General features: G+C 34.9%; 1 protein-coding gene across 1 annotated transcript; it reads left to right on the top strand.

Annotated features, from left to right (window-relative positions):
• The first annotated feature begins 1,365 nt into the window (after window positions 1-1,365).
• Window positions 1,366-2,895, top strand: LOC150084376 (uncharacterized). The gene is made up of 3 exons (XM_090376207.1): window positions 1,366-1,394; window positions 1,839-1,904; window positions 2,644-2,895. Exons 1-3 carry the CDS (start codon window positions 1,386-1,388, stop codon window positions 2,893-2,895), a joined length of 327 nt encoding a protein of 108 aa, XP_090232333.1. The 5' UTR covers window positions 1,366-1,385.
• The last annotated feature ends 10,733 nt before the right edge of the window (window positions 2,896-13,628 follow it).

Here is a 13,628-nt window from a genome sequence, read left to right as displayed (position 1 = left end):
GAAACACGCAATAAAAACTCCTTTCCTCCCTGACACCGGAGAACAAAATATATCAAATTGGGTTTGCATCCTTAATGAAATATATTCACTACCAAATAGACTCTAAACAAAAGCCACTGGAAGGGCGTTAACCAAAAGGAACAATCAAGAGGAAAGCATGCATCTATCAACTTGTTCATATTAAACTTCGGCTGATAGATTTAGTGTAATTAAAACCACAGTTTCCTTCTTGCAAAACAACATGGCTCCAGTAACTGTGGTTCTGTTTGAGACAGTGGTGGGAAAAAGTCAGTAGAGCTGGTCAGAACCGAAATGGATTCAGTGACCTGAGTTTAAAGAACTTGTTTAACAGTTGTCTCTACACCGAGTAGTTGTTCTGCTGTTGTAAAAACCCCTGTTATGGCATGTTTCGCGAAGCCACCCCTTTAATCACCATTTTATGAACATGGTAAAACAGTACCAGAGTATAAATTACTTTTGTTCTAAGTGGCGCTGAACAATCACTTCTACTTGGGTGTACACACCTCACTAAAGCAATTTTTTGCATTCTAAATAATGACCAGAACACTTCACAACTTAATTGTAAAAATTAACACCAATTTTGCGCTAATTCCATCAGCTAAAAGTTTTATACAGATTGATAAATATATTGATCATGGTGTATAAATTGTCAACCCAAAGAATATTAAGCAGTGTTATCCACCATTTCACTAGAATTTTATAATAATAAGTCGCTTTCTATTATATTTATCTATTCTGGATAATTTGTTTTTTCTGTCCTTGATATGTCTTTAATTTAAGTTAACATCTAAAAAATATTAATCTTTTACAATCTTGTTGAATTCATACTATTATGACTATAGTATCTTAATATCGGAACAACGGATAGGTGTCTTCATGGATGCTGGACTAACAAACTTCAAATTTTATTTTATTTATTTATTTTTTAATAATATGAGAAGAAAATTTTGATATTTTCAACTTGAAGATATTTTAACTTCAAGTTGAGATAGAAATATTGGGCGCTGCTAAGTTCTTTTCAGTGGATGATAGATTACAAATATCTCAATGGAATTTATGACCAATGAGAAATCAAAAATCTCTGGAGCGAAAGGCTGATGGATTCATTAAATATTAACGGCATTTGCATTCTCACAGTAAGATATGGCTTTTCTTACGTGATAAGAATTAATTTCGAGTCTAACCAAAGTGATTAGGAAACTTTTATATTTTATTATGTCCATATCCGCTTTGACGTGTACGATTGGGAAAATCAACTTTTCAATGTCATTTGGTTTACAGCATTGGAAGTTTGCACAGTACTATAAAAACACAGAGAGACTAACGATTGACAGTTCGAGGTTCTGAAGTTCCACTCTGTCAACATGCTTGCAGTAAGTAGCTTATTAAACATCCAAATTAGGAGAATTTATAAAGGAAGCATCGTGATCTTAACTTGAATTCACTTCAATTTCTATTGTTCGAAGTTGTAAGGTGTATTCTAGTTTGCATTTTTCACTATTTTAAAATTTATTCATTTTTTATTTTTAAAATAATAATAAATTAATATTAAAATGATGCACTAATATATAATAGAAATATTATTTTTCTCATAAAGATAAACGTTAAATGAAATGGATTTAACGTTTAAAGTTGAAGTGATCTATTCTGTTAGATTGAGAGTTGACGAGTTGGCTGATGTTTTGCCATTTTATTTCCTTTTTTTTATTATGAATGAAAATTTCTTATATATTCCAGAAAAAAAACTATTTCGTTGTTTTTAATTCCTAAATTTGTGCTAGCACAATAGTATTAATCGGAGGTTTCATTTCTTACAGAAAGTTGTGCTGTTGTGTTGTGTCCTGGTAGTTTTCGCAGCCCAGGACAAAGATAGTAATGCAGAAGTAAGTATTCTTTGAAACTAAATATATTTAGTATATTTTTTAAGTATTCGAGAAAAAAAATCATCAAAAAATTAAAATTATATACTTATATATTTGCATTATTAAAATATTTCCTAAGCAAAGCATTTAATATTGAATAATAAGTCCCACACACAGCCTAAGTTTGAATCCAGTCAACACAAAAGGAATTTTTATGGCTGTGATAGTTTGATCCTGTAAGGTTGTGCGGTTATTCTTTCAGCTGCTCTATATATTCTATAGCTCCTTTCCTGTTGGGTTTTTATTTTTGTGAAAAAGCGCCTTCCCCTAACGGTTGCGCCTGAGTTCGGTTGGTTCACATTGATTCTTGTATTTCCCAGGGTCTAGTACTGTATGTACTCCAGAATCTCCCGTATATCGAAAGATCATTTCTTAAAAACAGATAAAGATTATAGTAAGGGATCTAGGGCATACCTCTGGGCGTTCTGGTCTAGGAAGATTACCGTAGGAAACGTTTTCAAAACAAGACATTTAAAAATTGTTTATCAGAAATCCTGATATCCAGAATCTAGAGTAATCAGTATTCCATACCGATTGTGAATCTTTGGGTAGAGGACTAAAACAAAGATCTCTTTCAACTAAGATATAACTAATGATGATGATTTGTAAAATATTTAAATCAAAACACAATAATAAAACGCCTTAATAACAAACCTAATAATAAATAAATGCTGAATCAGTTATCTTGGTATTTTTTTAGGCTGTTGAATCCGCTGATCCAGTGTTCAGATCTGAGGCCTATGGAGTGGAGGATTATCGATATCCTCATGACTACGGCCGATATGGGGGTTATCTCCAGGATTACCATCATGGATCTCGCTATCGCACAGGAGCTGGGCATCCTTTCTATCGGGGTGCTTACGGAGCTGAAAGATTTCCCTATGGACACGGCTTTCGTGGTCATGCCCATGAATATGGACATGGTTATCCGTACGGAGCAAGCGCCTGGTAAAGTGAATATAGGCTACAGAGGATTTCATGATGATGAATCTGAACTAACCAAATAGCTGAGAATGACAATAGTTTACTTCCTTCTAATGTCCTTAAAGATTTCTTTGTAACAACTATTGTTAATCTTTTTTTAATAAATATTTGAGTTTATAAACCGTTTTGTATCCAGTGTCTGATTAGTAATTATGACAATCGTTATTTTCTAATAAGATTAAACGGTGCATTAGCTTCCAAAATACACAAGGAGTATTGTGGAAGATTTATGAAAAATAAATCATTAATTTAAATTACTTTTTGTGTTTTCTGTTACATTACAACTTGGGAATAATGGCATTAAAAACCAAAGTATTTTGGGTAAATGAAATTGCATATCTGAGTCTTGATATTTTGCCTCGATTCTAATGGACTGATTCCATTTTTTTAAAAATAAAAGACTTATTTTCAATATCTGTTTGCATTAATTATTATTTTAATAATAATTGACATAACCTGGACTATTTTAATAAAATAAATAAAAATGTAAACAAATTGTTAGCCCCCCCCAAATATTTGTTCAATTAAATGGTGGTTGTAAAGTTAGGAAGGTTAAGAATTATTGATTTAGGGTGCACGTAAATTAAAAGTCACATAAATCAGATTTCGAATGAAATGCGCGTACCAATACAATAAACTCTCGCTTTAACGCACTTCGGAAATGGCGGACAGCTTCCACTGATCCATGTTTTTTGTCCTCACAGGACCTGATGAAGTAAACTGCTCACTATGATAGTACAGGGTGGCGCAAAATAAGCTGAACAGTTTGTTTTCTCTGTAACTTTAGAACGAAATGTAATAAATGAACTATCTAAATGGTGAATGAAAGCTTTATTCTTGGAAATTTTTACATCATATGTGAAAAATAATATTGACCAAATGACCACTCGCTTCTTGCGAGCAAGATGGCTCTTCTCAAGGCGCTTCCCATGGCATTTCTCGGAGTTTTATGAGATATTGCGGCTACCTCATGCCGGATGTTCTCTTTTAGGGCATCTATGGTTTGAGAGTTATTGGCATACACTTTATAAGCGCCTCCGTAGCCAGGTGGGAAGGAGCAGCAGTGCGTAGCACACGCTTCTTGATTAGACCGGGGTTCGAGCCCGTCGCCACCAAATACGGAGGATGCGGAAAGGTCAGGGAATGACTACCGCATATCCCCGGAGCAATATGGCCTTAGTTGCTAATGCTCCTAAACAAATAACAACAAGCATACACTTTATCCTTGAGATAGCCCCAAAGAAAAAAGTCTGGGGCGGCCAAATCCTGTGAGCGCAGTGGCCATCTCACATAACCATTTTTCGAAATAATGCGATTGGGAAAATTCTAACTTAGGAGGTCCACTGTGGTTCGAGCGGTGTGAGCTGTGGCGCCATCTTGTTGGAACCATATATTGCGGTATTCTGGTAGCTGTGGCATCAAAACATTTTCAATCATTGTCCAATAGCGCTCTCCATTGATCGTCTGAACAACATCATCATCATCATCATCCTCGAAGAAATAAGGTCCAATGATGCTTTCGGCTGTTACAGCACGCCAAATCGTTACCTTAAATGGATGCAGTGGTCTTTGGTGAGTTATTCTTGGGTTCGCACTGCCCCGAAATCGACAGTTTTGTTTATTAACAAAGCCACTTAACTGAAAATGTGCTTCGTCGTTCATCTTCAAATTTGAAATGAAATTCTCATCATTTTTTGCGAGGTTTATGAAGGCACGGGTGTATCCAGATGCGCTTGGACTAACTGAATCTTGTATGGAAAGTGATGCAAAACCTTACTCAAAATTCGCTGCAGCGAGCGACGAGAGATCGTAAATTGAGCAGAGCGTCTTCTGGTCGATGTTTGTTGCTGATGCCAGACACTACGAGGTGTCTGGCATCAGCAACAGTTCCCCGTTCTTCAAAATTTCGAACCGCAGTGTAAATTGTGTTCCTAATCGGTGCCTCGCGAACGTTATAAAATTGTATATATGCTCGTTGCATTAGAACTACTGACCTATTGTTTTCCAAGAACATTATGACTATTTTGGTCCGGTGAGCAATTGTGTACCTCTCCATAATTAAATTCTCCAAGGGTTACCTGTAAGATAAACACAAAAAATTACAAATCTAAAAAAGTTATGATTTTTTTAAAATGGTCAGCTTATTTTGCGCCACCCTGTATTTTCCATCAGTTAAAATATTTTCACCGTAAAACAAAGCAACAGGGAGCCAGGATTTTTCTCACCATCAGCTTCTACTGGTCTGCAGAGAGTGTGAGACATCACTGGGGAATCACTTGAACCTCCAGAGGGTATTTAGAGTGCATTTCAAGAGCTGTTCTACTCCACCAAAGTGCAATAAAATATAATATTACGATATTTGATGTTTTCTGTGTCACAGTACATCGTTCAAAAAAAAGCACATAATTGCTGAAATTATGTGCTTTTTTTTTAGGTTTCATCAACTAAGAATTTAATTCCAAAAATTAAATAAACCAGCGGAAAATAGACAATGTGCGCATTTTGAAAAATGACAGAGCAGTTTCAAACTGCTCATTACGCAGAGCCCATTAGACTAAGCTCAGCCAAATGGTGTCAAGATCGTAAGTTGGGGTCTCTAAGGACCATTCAAGGAACGTGGTCTGGTCAGATGAGCCTTGTTCGTTCTTCATCCATCAAACAGCAGATGATGTATGTCCAGAATATCCAATGAATTTAAAATATACAGTGGAATGTTGATTGCTGTTATCGAGCCATATAGGGATGGAGTAAACTAAGGTCCGGAAGGTCAGATGTAATGGCTAGACGAACATTTTAGTAGCCCTTAGTAGCTCTGTTCCTCCCACGCAATTATACATCCAGTTACCTTGGTTTTCTTTACTGAAGAGAAAATATCAATCATTTCTAGAGATTTGTCTGATATTTCTAGTTGTATGAGCTGTTAAATTCAAGTTTTATTAGAGCATGAGACGGGTATGAATAATATTAACTACATGAGGCAAAACAACGCCTGATATTTTGCATAATGCTTCCTCTACCATTACAAATATAGAGAACGGTACTATAAAATATGCACGGTAACACAAAATGCACAGCTTTCGAAAGTTAAACAACAAACCCAGCCCTTAAAAATTCGCCGCGTCATCGACAGCACTTGAGCTCGGGTCTTTTCCACTCGGTATGGGGAGGTTGGCGATTCTACTAACTGTGCAACCCACGAAGGCAACTATCCGTCATCACAGGATCAAAATATGAATACGTGAATTTCAGTACCACTTGAAAAACCTCCACCCTACCAAGCAAGAAGGAAACTCAAATATCAACTCACCCAACTCCCTAAAACAAAAGGGATATATAGAGAAACTCTAATAAAACCAGAAAACTAGTACTTCCGGAAAGAGTTATAACCAAGCAAGACAAGGAAAGCTTCAGCCCTTTGGGAATAATCCGAAGGCACAACAAGATCTAAACAATAGATACATTCATCATGCGGATTTTTCACTGTTTCTGTGCCAATGTCATTGGTCTTCGCGATGCACCGCTTTCTCTGACATATTTAAAGCCAACAGACGCTAAGGCTGAAGAAAGAATCCAGCATCGCACTGCTATTTATGGGGGTGTTGTAATTCTCGTCACTCTGCACGAACCCACTCAATGCGCTCCTATAGCGTCGAGATTGCTGTTGGTATGTATATCTCAATTTGTGTTTTATACATACAGTACATTGTAAAAATCTCAGAACCTTGCAACACTTCAAAACATCTTTCTGTATTTTAAGAGATGTGAATGGATGTCATAATCTGTGGGGTAACAGCCACGCAGATCGTAGAGGCCAACTAATTAAAAGAATTCCTTGGTGACAGTAACCTCACTCTTCTTAACGATGAGTCATCCACATGCGTGCACATTCCTTAGGGTACAGGCGCTGAAACAGATCTTGAAGTATGTTCTCCGATCCTCAACCCACTGCTTAAGTGGAAATCTACCAGTAATCCACTTAACAATTACCACTTCTTTGTATCCATGAAACCGTTAAATAAAAATCCAACTTTTCCTCACAGAAGCTCAAGATGGAACTGAAGAAAGCTGATTGAACAAAATATCAAACATTAGCGACATTAGATTTAGAACAGTCCTCGTATTAGACAACATTTAAACCACTGCAAAGTCGCTTCCACCACCTTGGAGATCAGCCCACGAAATATGACCTTCAGCTTCAAAACTGGTATATAAGAATTCCAGGTAAAGAATTGACAGACAAGGCTACTAAATCAGTTACCACTTCACCTAACAGTAAACAAAAAATATCTTAGCAAGATTTTGGTAAACAGTTGTGCTCTTTACATCAGATATCAAATGTTTCATTTTATTCATATTTTCATCTGTTTAAAGGACTATAAATGCGATTGCCCCCACCTGGATCACTACCAGCCAGTATTTTGTATGCAACTAAGTACAGCGTTCTTTTTCTTTAGTACTACCAGCTAATCTACTCTGTTGTTTATCCTCGAAAGCTCAAAGCCCCTTCAAGGACCAACCTCTTTAATTAATAGTTTACTTCTCATAGTTCAACGTTTACTGCTTGGGATGCCTGCAGCTGCAATTTTACCGCATGAGTCATTCTCCTCTTGCGCCTGTAAAAATTGAAAGTTGTTTCTCAACATGCTTGCATGCTTCACTCAGCGCAATCCAAAAGTAATAATGTGCCCCTAATTATTACAGCACATCCAGGCAAGGCACAATTTTTTCACTGTTGGAAAATCTGCTATAATCAAGAAGCATTGCAAAATAATGTTTAAATCGCCTAACTGGCAACATCCATTGAAAACCACCTAGTTCCAACAACTTCAACTCTCATCTATTATTCCCGATTAAGAACTGCAAGGCAACTTCCATACTGAAATCTGATAATTTAGAACTGAGATCGTTCCCACAAATAAAAACTGCCCTTTTATCATGACATCACACACACAGACTGTCTCAATTATGATCTGAATACCAAGTTTCGTTCAGTCTTCAGACGTCTACTACCGATGAAAATGCTATAGCAACAAACGTTTCTTGGAATGACTTGTTTGCCAATGATATTTGCCCTTAATATCCTTCCCTATTTAAAAATTGGTACTGTGTTACCTACTGTTGTTCAACCTAGTATTTTTTACAATCTCCATACTGCTTCAGACCATCCTGAGAATAGCGATATACTCGTAATTTTGACCAATTCTCAAACTTCTGCAGAAGACCATTTCGGCAAGAAAAATAACCCCTACTGCGTTGACAATAAAAATCACTCTGATGGCTGTAATGCTGGGCATCAGTAACTTGTTGGATCAGTCAACGATCCAAAGTTATTTTATAAAATCTAAAGTCTTCAAAATGTAGTCAATTTTCAATTTCAATTGATCTAAACTAACTATTGACCATACTCTGAGGTTTAGAGAGATGGGTTGCAGATACCATTGTGACATGAGAAAAAACTTCCACTTAGACATCTTGGAAACACAGATTACAGCGTCTATCCACAGCTCAAGCAGCTAATGGCGTTTTAGTAAGGGATTTTCAAGGGCTGCTTTTAAGCAAAGCATCAATGTTACCAAGTGGGTATCCACTCAAACTGAGATTACTCTGAAAACTACAGAAAAACATAATTAGAAATTTAAATTTTATGAATTTGTTAAATGGATCAATCAATCAATTATTAGCAGGCACTGAAATAATGACCTTATGTGCTAAATATCCTTCTCTTACATCTCCACATGCAAATTAGCACGCTTTTAAATATTATAACTCTTCATCGGAGATACGGAACAGTTTTTCTTTTATCTATCCCCTTCCAAATAGAATTCAACAGATTTAAACCAATGCGGGAGGACACAGTGTTTAGTCTGGAATGATATAACAAGTACTGGAGTGCTTTTTGAAGACGATGACTCTTTTAGAATAAGATTGTTTTTTAATTCTTATATTTATAGCATGTTTATAAGATATTTTTGGTGTTTATAACATACTAAAAGCTAATAAAAAACGCGTCTCCAAAGCCATTCCTAATAAGGAATGGTAGTTGTCTTTTTTGTACATTCTCTGGAAGGTCTAATGTTAATATTTAAATATATTAACATTAATATATTAAATATATTAACACCCAATTTATAGACAATATATACGGTGCAATATGGCCTTAGTTGACGATGCTCCTAAAACCCTAGAGGGAAGAAACAACCAAGGGCTACTCCAAAAAGTTAAGCAGTGAATCAAATTTCACAAATTATTTCAAAATGAATTAAATAAATATTAATTAGCTATATTATAGTTTATTGAATTCAAAGAACTTTTTTATTCTTTTCTTTCTTTTTATTTGTGTTTTTTCTCGTGCCTCTTTCTTAATTCCCATCATGCTGCGAATTAAGAAAATTTCTCTCAATAAAGAAAATAGCTGATTTAGAAAAATTAGAGATTTCAGTTTTAAACGAATGAATTATGAGAAATATTTTATGATTATCAAGATAGATGGCGCCACTACGAAACTTCGAAACTTGAGTTTTCCAGGCCTAGTTCGACTACATAATTGTATAATGTTTCTTCTCATTCCTTAAAAATTATGTAGTATTTAATATAAATGAAATATAACTTTAAAAAAAGGCCTTTTGGAAAAAATGTCTCGTTAGCAGAACAAGACAGTTTTGTGTAGTAGTAAAAGTAATTTAAATAAATTGTTTAAATAAAGATATAAGTGAAATTTTTCAAATTAACTAAAAACGCAATGTATGCATTAAACAATAGTAGAACTCGTTATAAAATTTTGAAATTTAAATGATAAGGAAAAAAAAAAATTGGATAAGGTTTTCAAAAGTTTTCATGACCGCCATCTCGTGTTGATTTTGAAAATCATTTTTTAATAATGTAAAATAATTGATATTTTAACTGAGGCTAGTGGTTTTCAGCATTTATTAGTTTCAAGAGTGACCTTATTTCTATAAAGATATTATTTCTCGAATAAAAGACAAACGTTCAAGGTCGTTTAATGAATAGTTCATTATTGGCTTGTCTCACTTTATCATGATTATGACAAGAAAAGTGACCAAACTAAAGATACTAAAAATTCTGTCCCTTAATTTGAGCCACAAATTTGTATGTTCCGGATTTTTGTTATACTTTTTATGATTGCCTGTACAGTATACATTTCAAAAAATTGGCTAACCAAAGACAGATGGCGCCACAGTTAAACCGCAATAGTTTCATTTTCACGAATATCTGATAATACTGATGTGGCTGATATGAAGAAATTGTAAACACTATAAGGTTCCATGAATAGTTTTGAATTTTTCAAAAGTGCCTTTTTTGGGGAGGGTAGAATCTCTGAGTCTCAAAGATATCATGAGGACAGTAGTTGAATTCAACAAGTTTTCTTCCTGAGTTCTCTTCATTAAGACAAATTATTTGGGAAACTTCTCATAACATTAAGAATAAAATAGCAGCTCATAGATCCATAACGGCTATCTGAAGGGTTGCAGAGCCATGGCTGTTTGATGTTTAAAAATATGACTATTGGGTTCTCGATTATGAAAAATAATCAAATGTAAATAATAAGCAGACATCTACCTGAGTATGAATAAACAAACAAAAAACTTGAAAGTAGGTATGTGTCTACTTATTCTTATATACTTTTTATTGTTTTTGACAATTGAAAAACTCCAATCCCATAATTTGAAATTGAAACAGCCAAAAGCCCGCATCCCCTCAGAATCGGATAGATGTTTATATAAACTTTTATATTTAATTAATTCAATTCATCTTTATTGTACGTAAAAACATGACACAATGCACCCATCACGGTATGCTGCCAGGGGTTTCATAATATAATAAAATAAGATAAAAAATAAATAATGATAATGAAAAAAATAACAAAATTAATAAATAAAATAAAATCCATGAATAAATGTCATGTGAACCAGTTCTCCATACATCTAGATTACAGGATTCGTGGTTCACATAATACAATGGCACAGATCGAGTTTTTTCAGAGTTCACAGATAGATTTTTACAGTTCAGATCGTCACCTTACTGAGTGGGGAGAAAATCGCATGCTTTCGTTGAGATTGTTCTCCTGTACAGCTTGTCACGGGCAAACTGGTCCAGATCAACGTCCAGAGATTGTATCATCGTTAACATTTGTGTTGGAAGGAACCTTTCAGACATGTGCAGTCTCCCATGGGTCGAGCACAACTGTGGCTTTGCTCTCAGCGCGTGAAGAGGAACTCTCCAGCGGATCATGTCCCAGATGTTGAGGGCAGAGATCTTTCTCGTGAGCATCTTCACAGTGAAAGTTCAGTGTCTCTGTTCCATCTTCACTGGCAATTGTTGCAGACCGAGGGCCGTGGCCATCGCTGTAGTTCGCTACTGTGGAGGTAACTGAGACTTCCATGCAGCCCATTTAAGCAACCAAAACTCGGATACATATAGTGGCCTTAGCGTAATTTTTGGTCGGAGAACCCCAAATTTCTGCTCTGTAAAGGATGCATTGGAAGATGACGGTCTGGATGTACCTCATGGTTTTGTGACATACAGAAGGTGCTGTTTCGCCATTTCTGCGATTTCTGCTCATTTGAAGGCGCAGATGTTCAAGTTGGTAGTTGAAGCGAACTTTGCCTCGAAGATCACTCCGAGGATACCCAGAACTATCCCTGTAATTTTGTTGGTGTATTGCTGTTTTTGACTTCAGGAAGTCAGCATTTTTACACGATCCCCCTTTCAGTTTCAATTCTTCTTTTTCCAACATAAAAATCCTTTCAGTACTATTATCAAACACAGTTAATTCTGAAAAGAGTTTTATGAACCGTCATGCTTCATTGATAACGAGTGCGAATATAAAAGAGAGAGTTTATTAGACCATCCTTTTTACGTAAATATTCTTCAGCCAAAGAATACGGAAAGGGATGAGATTTTGCTACCACGGGTCTTGTGGACTGTAAGATCCGTGATGTCCTATTCCTTAGAAGGAAAGTAAGAGCTTTTAGTGAATGATGACAACAGAGCTGGTGAATACACCTATTCCTTGTCTTGTAATATTGGCAATTAGTCCAGTTCTTGCTATTATTAGAAATTCAAAGCAGATGAATGATCCCATTAAGATGTGGTTTATTTGCACTAGGATCTTAAAATAGGTTTATTTGTCGTTAATTTTAATAGCTATGTTAGCAACGTCATTGTCTTGTTGGCTCAATGAGATGAGTAGTTAAAAATAACAGTTTACGAGGTAATATATTTTAAAAGGATAAAGATATTCTGTTTGGTTAAGCAAGAAAGGAAAAATATAGTTTTCTCCACCTCAACCTAATAACCAATTTGCCCTAAAGCCCAGTGTTTTGTTTTTAAAATATATTTATAAAACTAGTTTTGACCTACTGATTTTTAAAATCCACATTTCTTATTCGAGTAATACTCGCGCAGCTAATTATCAAAAAGTTCCACCAATAAAAACTAAAATTTAACTTTAACTGTTTATAAGCAAAGCAGCTAATTACCTTTGTAGCCCAGATACATAAAAATGCAACATGTATGCCTTTTTGAAAACTGTTGAGTTAAAAATTCGTTAGTGACGTCCACATGTTTCTTTACCATTTGTCCTTCACTACTTTAAACGTAATAAAATTTATGATTACTTAAGAAAAACTTCGCCACTGGCAAATTTCATGGTTTTATATAAAAGTATAGAAGATATGGAAAATGGAGATCACTGTAAGACTTTTCAGTGTATGTTCTTTCTTCTTTAAGGATGCTAACGGTAAGTTTGCTATCCAGGGTAATTATGTACTTCAATATACATGACTTTTACGTATTAAGATTAGAGCATCAACCTATCTACTTAATTTGTTTAGTGTTATCCGATCTACAGGAAAAAATATATCGATTGTGTATTATATTTGTGTCTAGAGAGCCCATTGTAAATAGATGCTCTAACCAAAAATTATTGGCAGACCGACTAACTCAGCCACGTTGTGAAAAGCCCATCAGAATTCCTCACGTCATTGACGGGATTCGAATTCAGGCTTGTTCCATCCTGTTTAGAAGGATGGTGATTATAACTCCTAATGCTACCCCCAACAGTCCTCCTAACAGTACTCCTGACTTTTATCTAATAGATAAAAGTGAAGGAATATCTTCACATCAGTTTTCTTTATTTCTTATCAAAAAGAATTAAAATCAACATAAAAAAACAGAGAATTCTAAAACTGTTATAGATCGGTTTGATCTAGTATATGAATAAACAGCACTTGCCACACTAAACCGTGTTTAATTGCATATTACGAACAAGAATTTCAAAAAAGAATTTAGATTAAAACAATTTAAATTAATAAAAACACTTATTTCAATTTACTTCCACCACATAATGCTCAATTGGTTGGTAAAACTTCTTCATGCGTCTCATTCAATTATGTAATTTCTTAATTAAAAATTAATTACTTCTTGACAGTATCAAATTCTGTTCCTTGTCAAGACCTTTTGTATGATTTATACACAACTCAAAGGTAAAATCTGGGTAAATATATATTCAAGGACGGGTTTGATGATGAATGACAGATAGAAAGCCTTTTTATTTGCTTATAAATATTGCATTATACAGCGTATATGAAAACCACTAATGTCCACGCATTCAGGAATTATATTCACGAATTATATATCATTTTACATTTAGGAAACAAGAAAAAAGTAACTAATTAAATT

The sequence above is a fragment of the Mastigoproctus giganteus genome, chromosome 6 (genome assembly GCF_048544385.1).
Source record: "Mastigoproctus giganteus isolate SK-2022 chromosome 6, ASM4854438v1, whole genome shotgun sequence".
Taxonomy (NCBI): Eukaryota; Metazoa; Arthropoda; class Arachnida; order Uropygi; family Thelyphonidae; genus Mastigoproctus; species Mastigoproctus giganteus.
The sequence above is the reverse complement of the archived record's forward strand: the minus strand, read 5'-3'. Positions and strand labels throughout refer to the sequence as shown.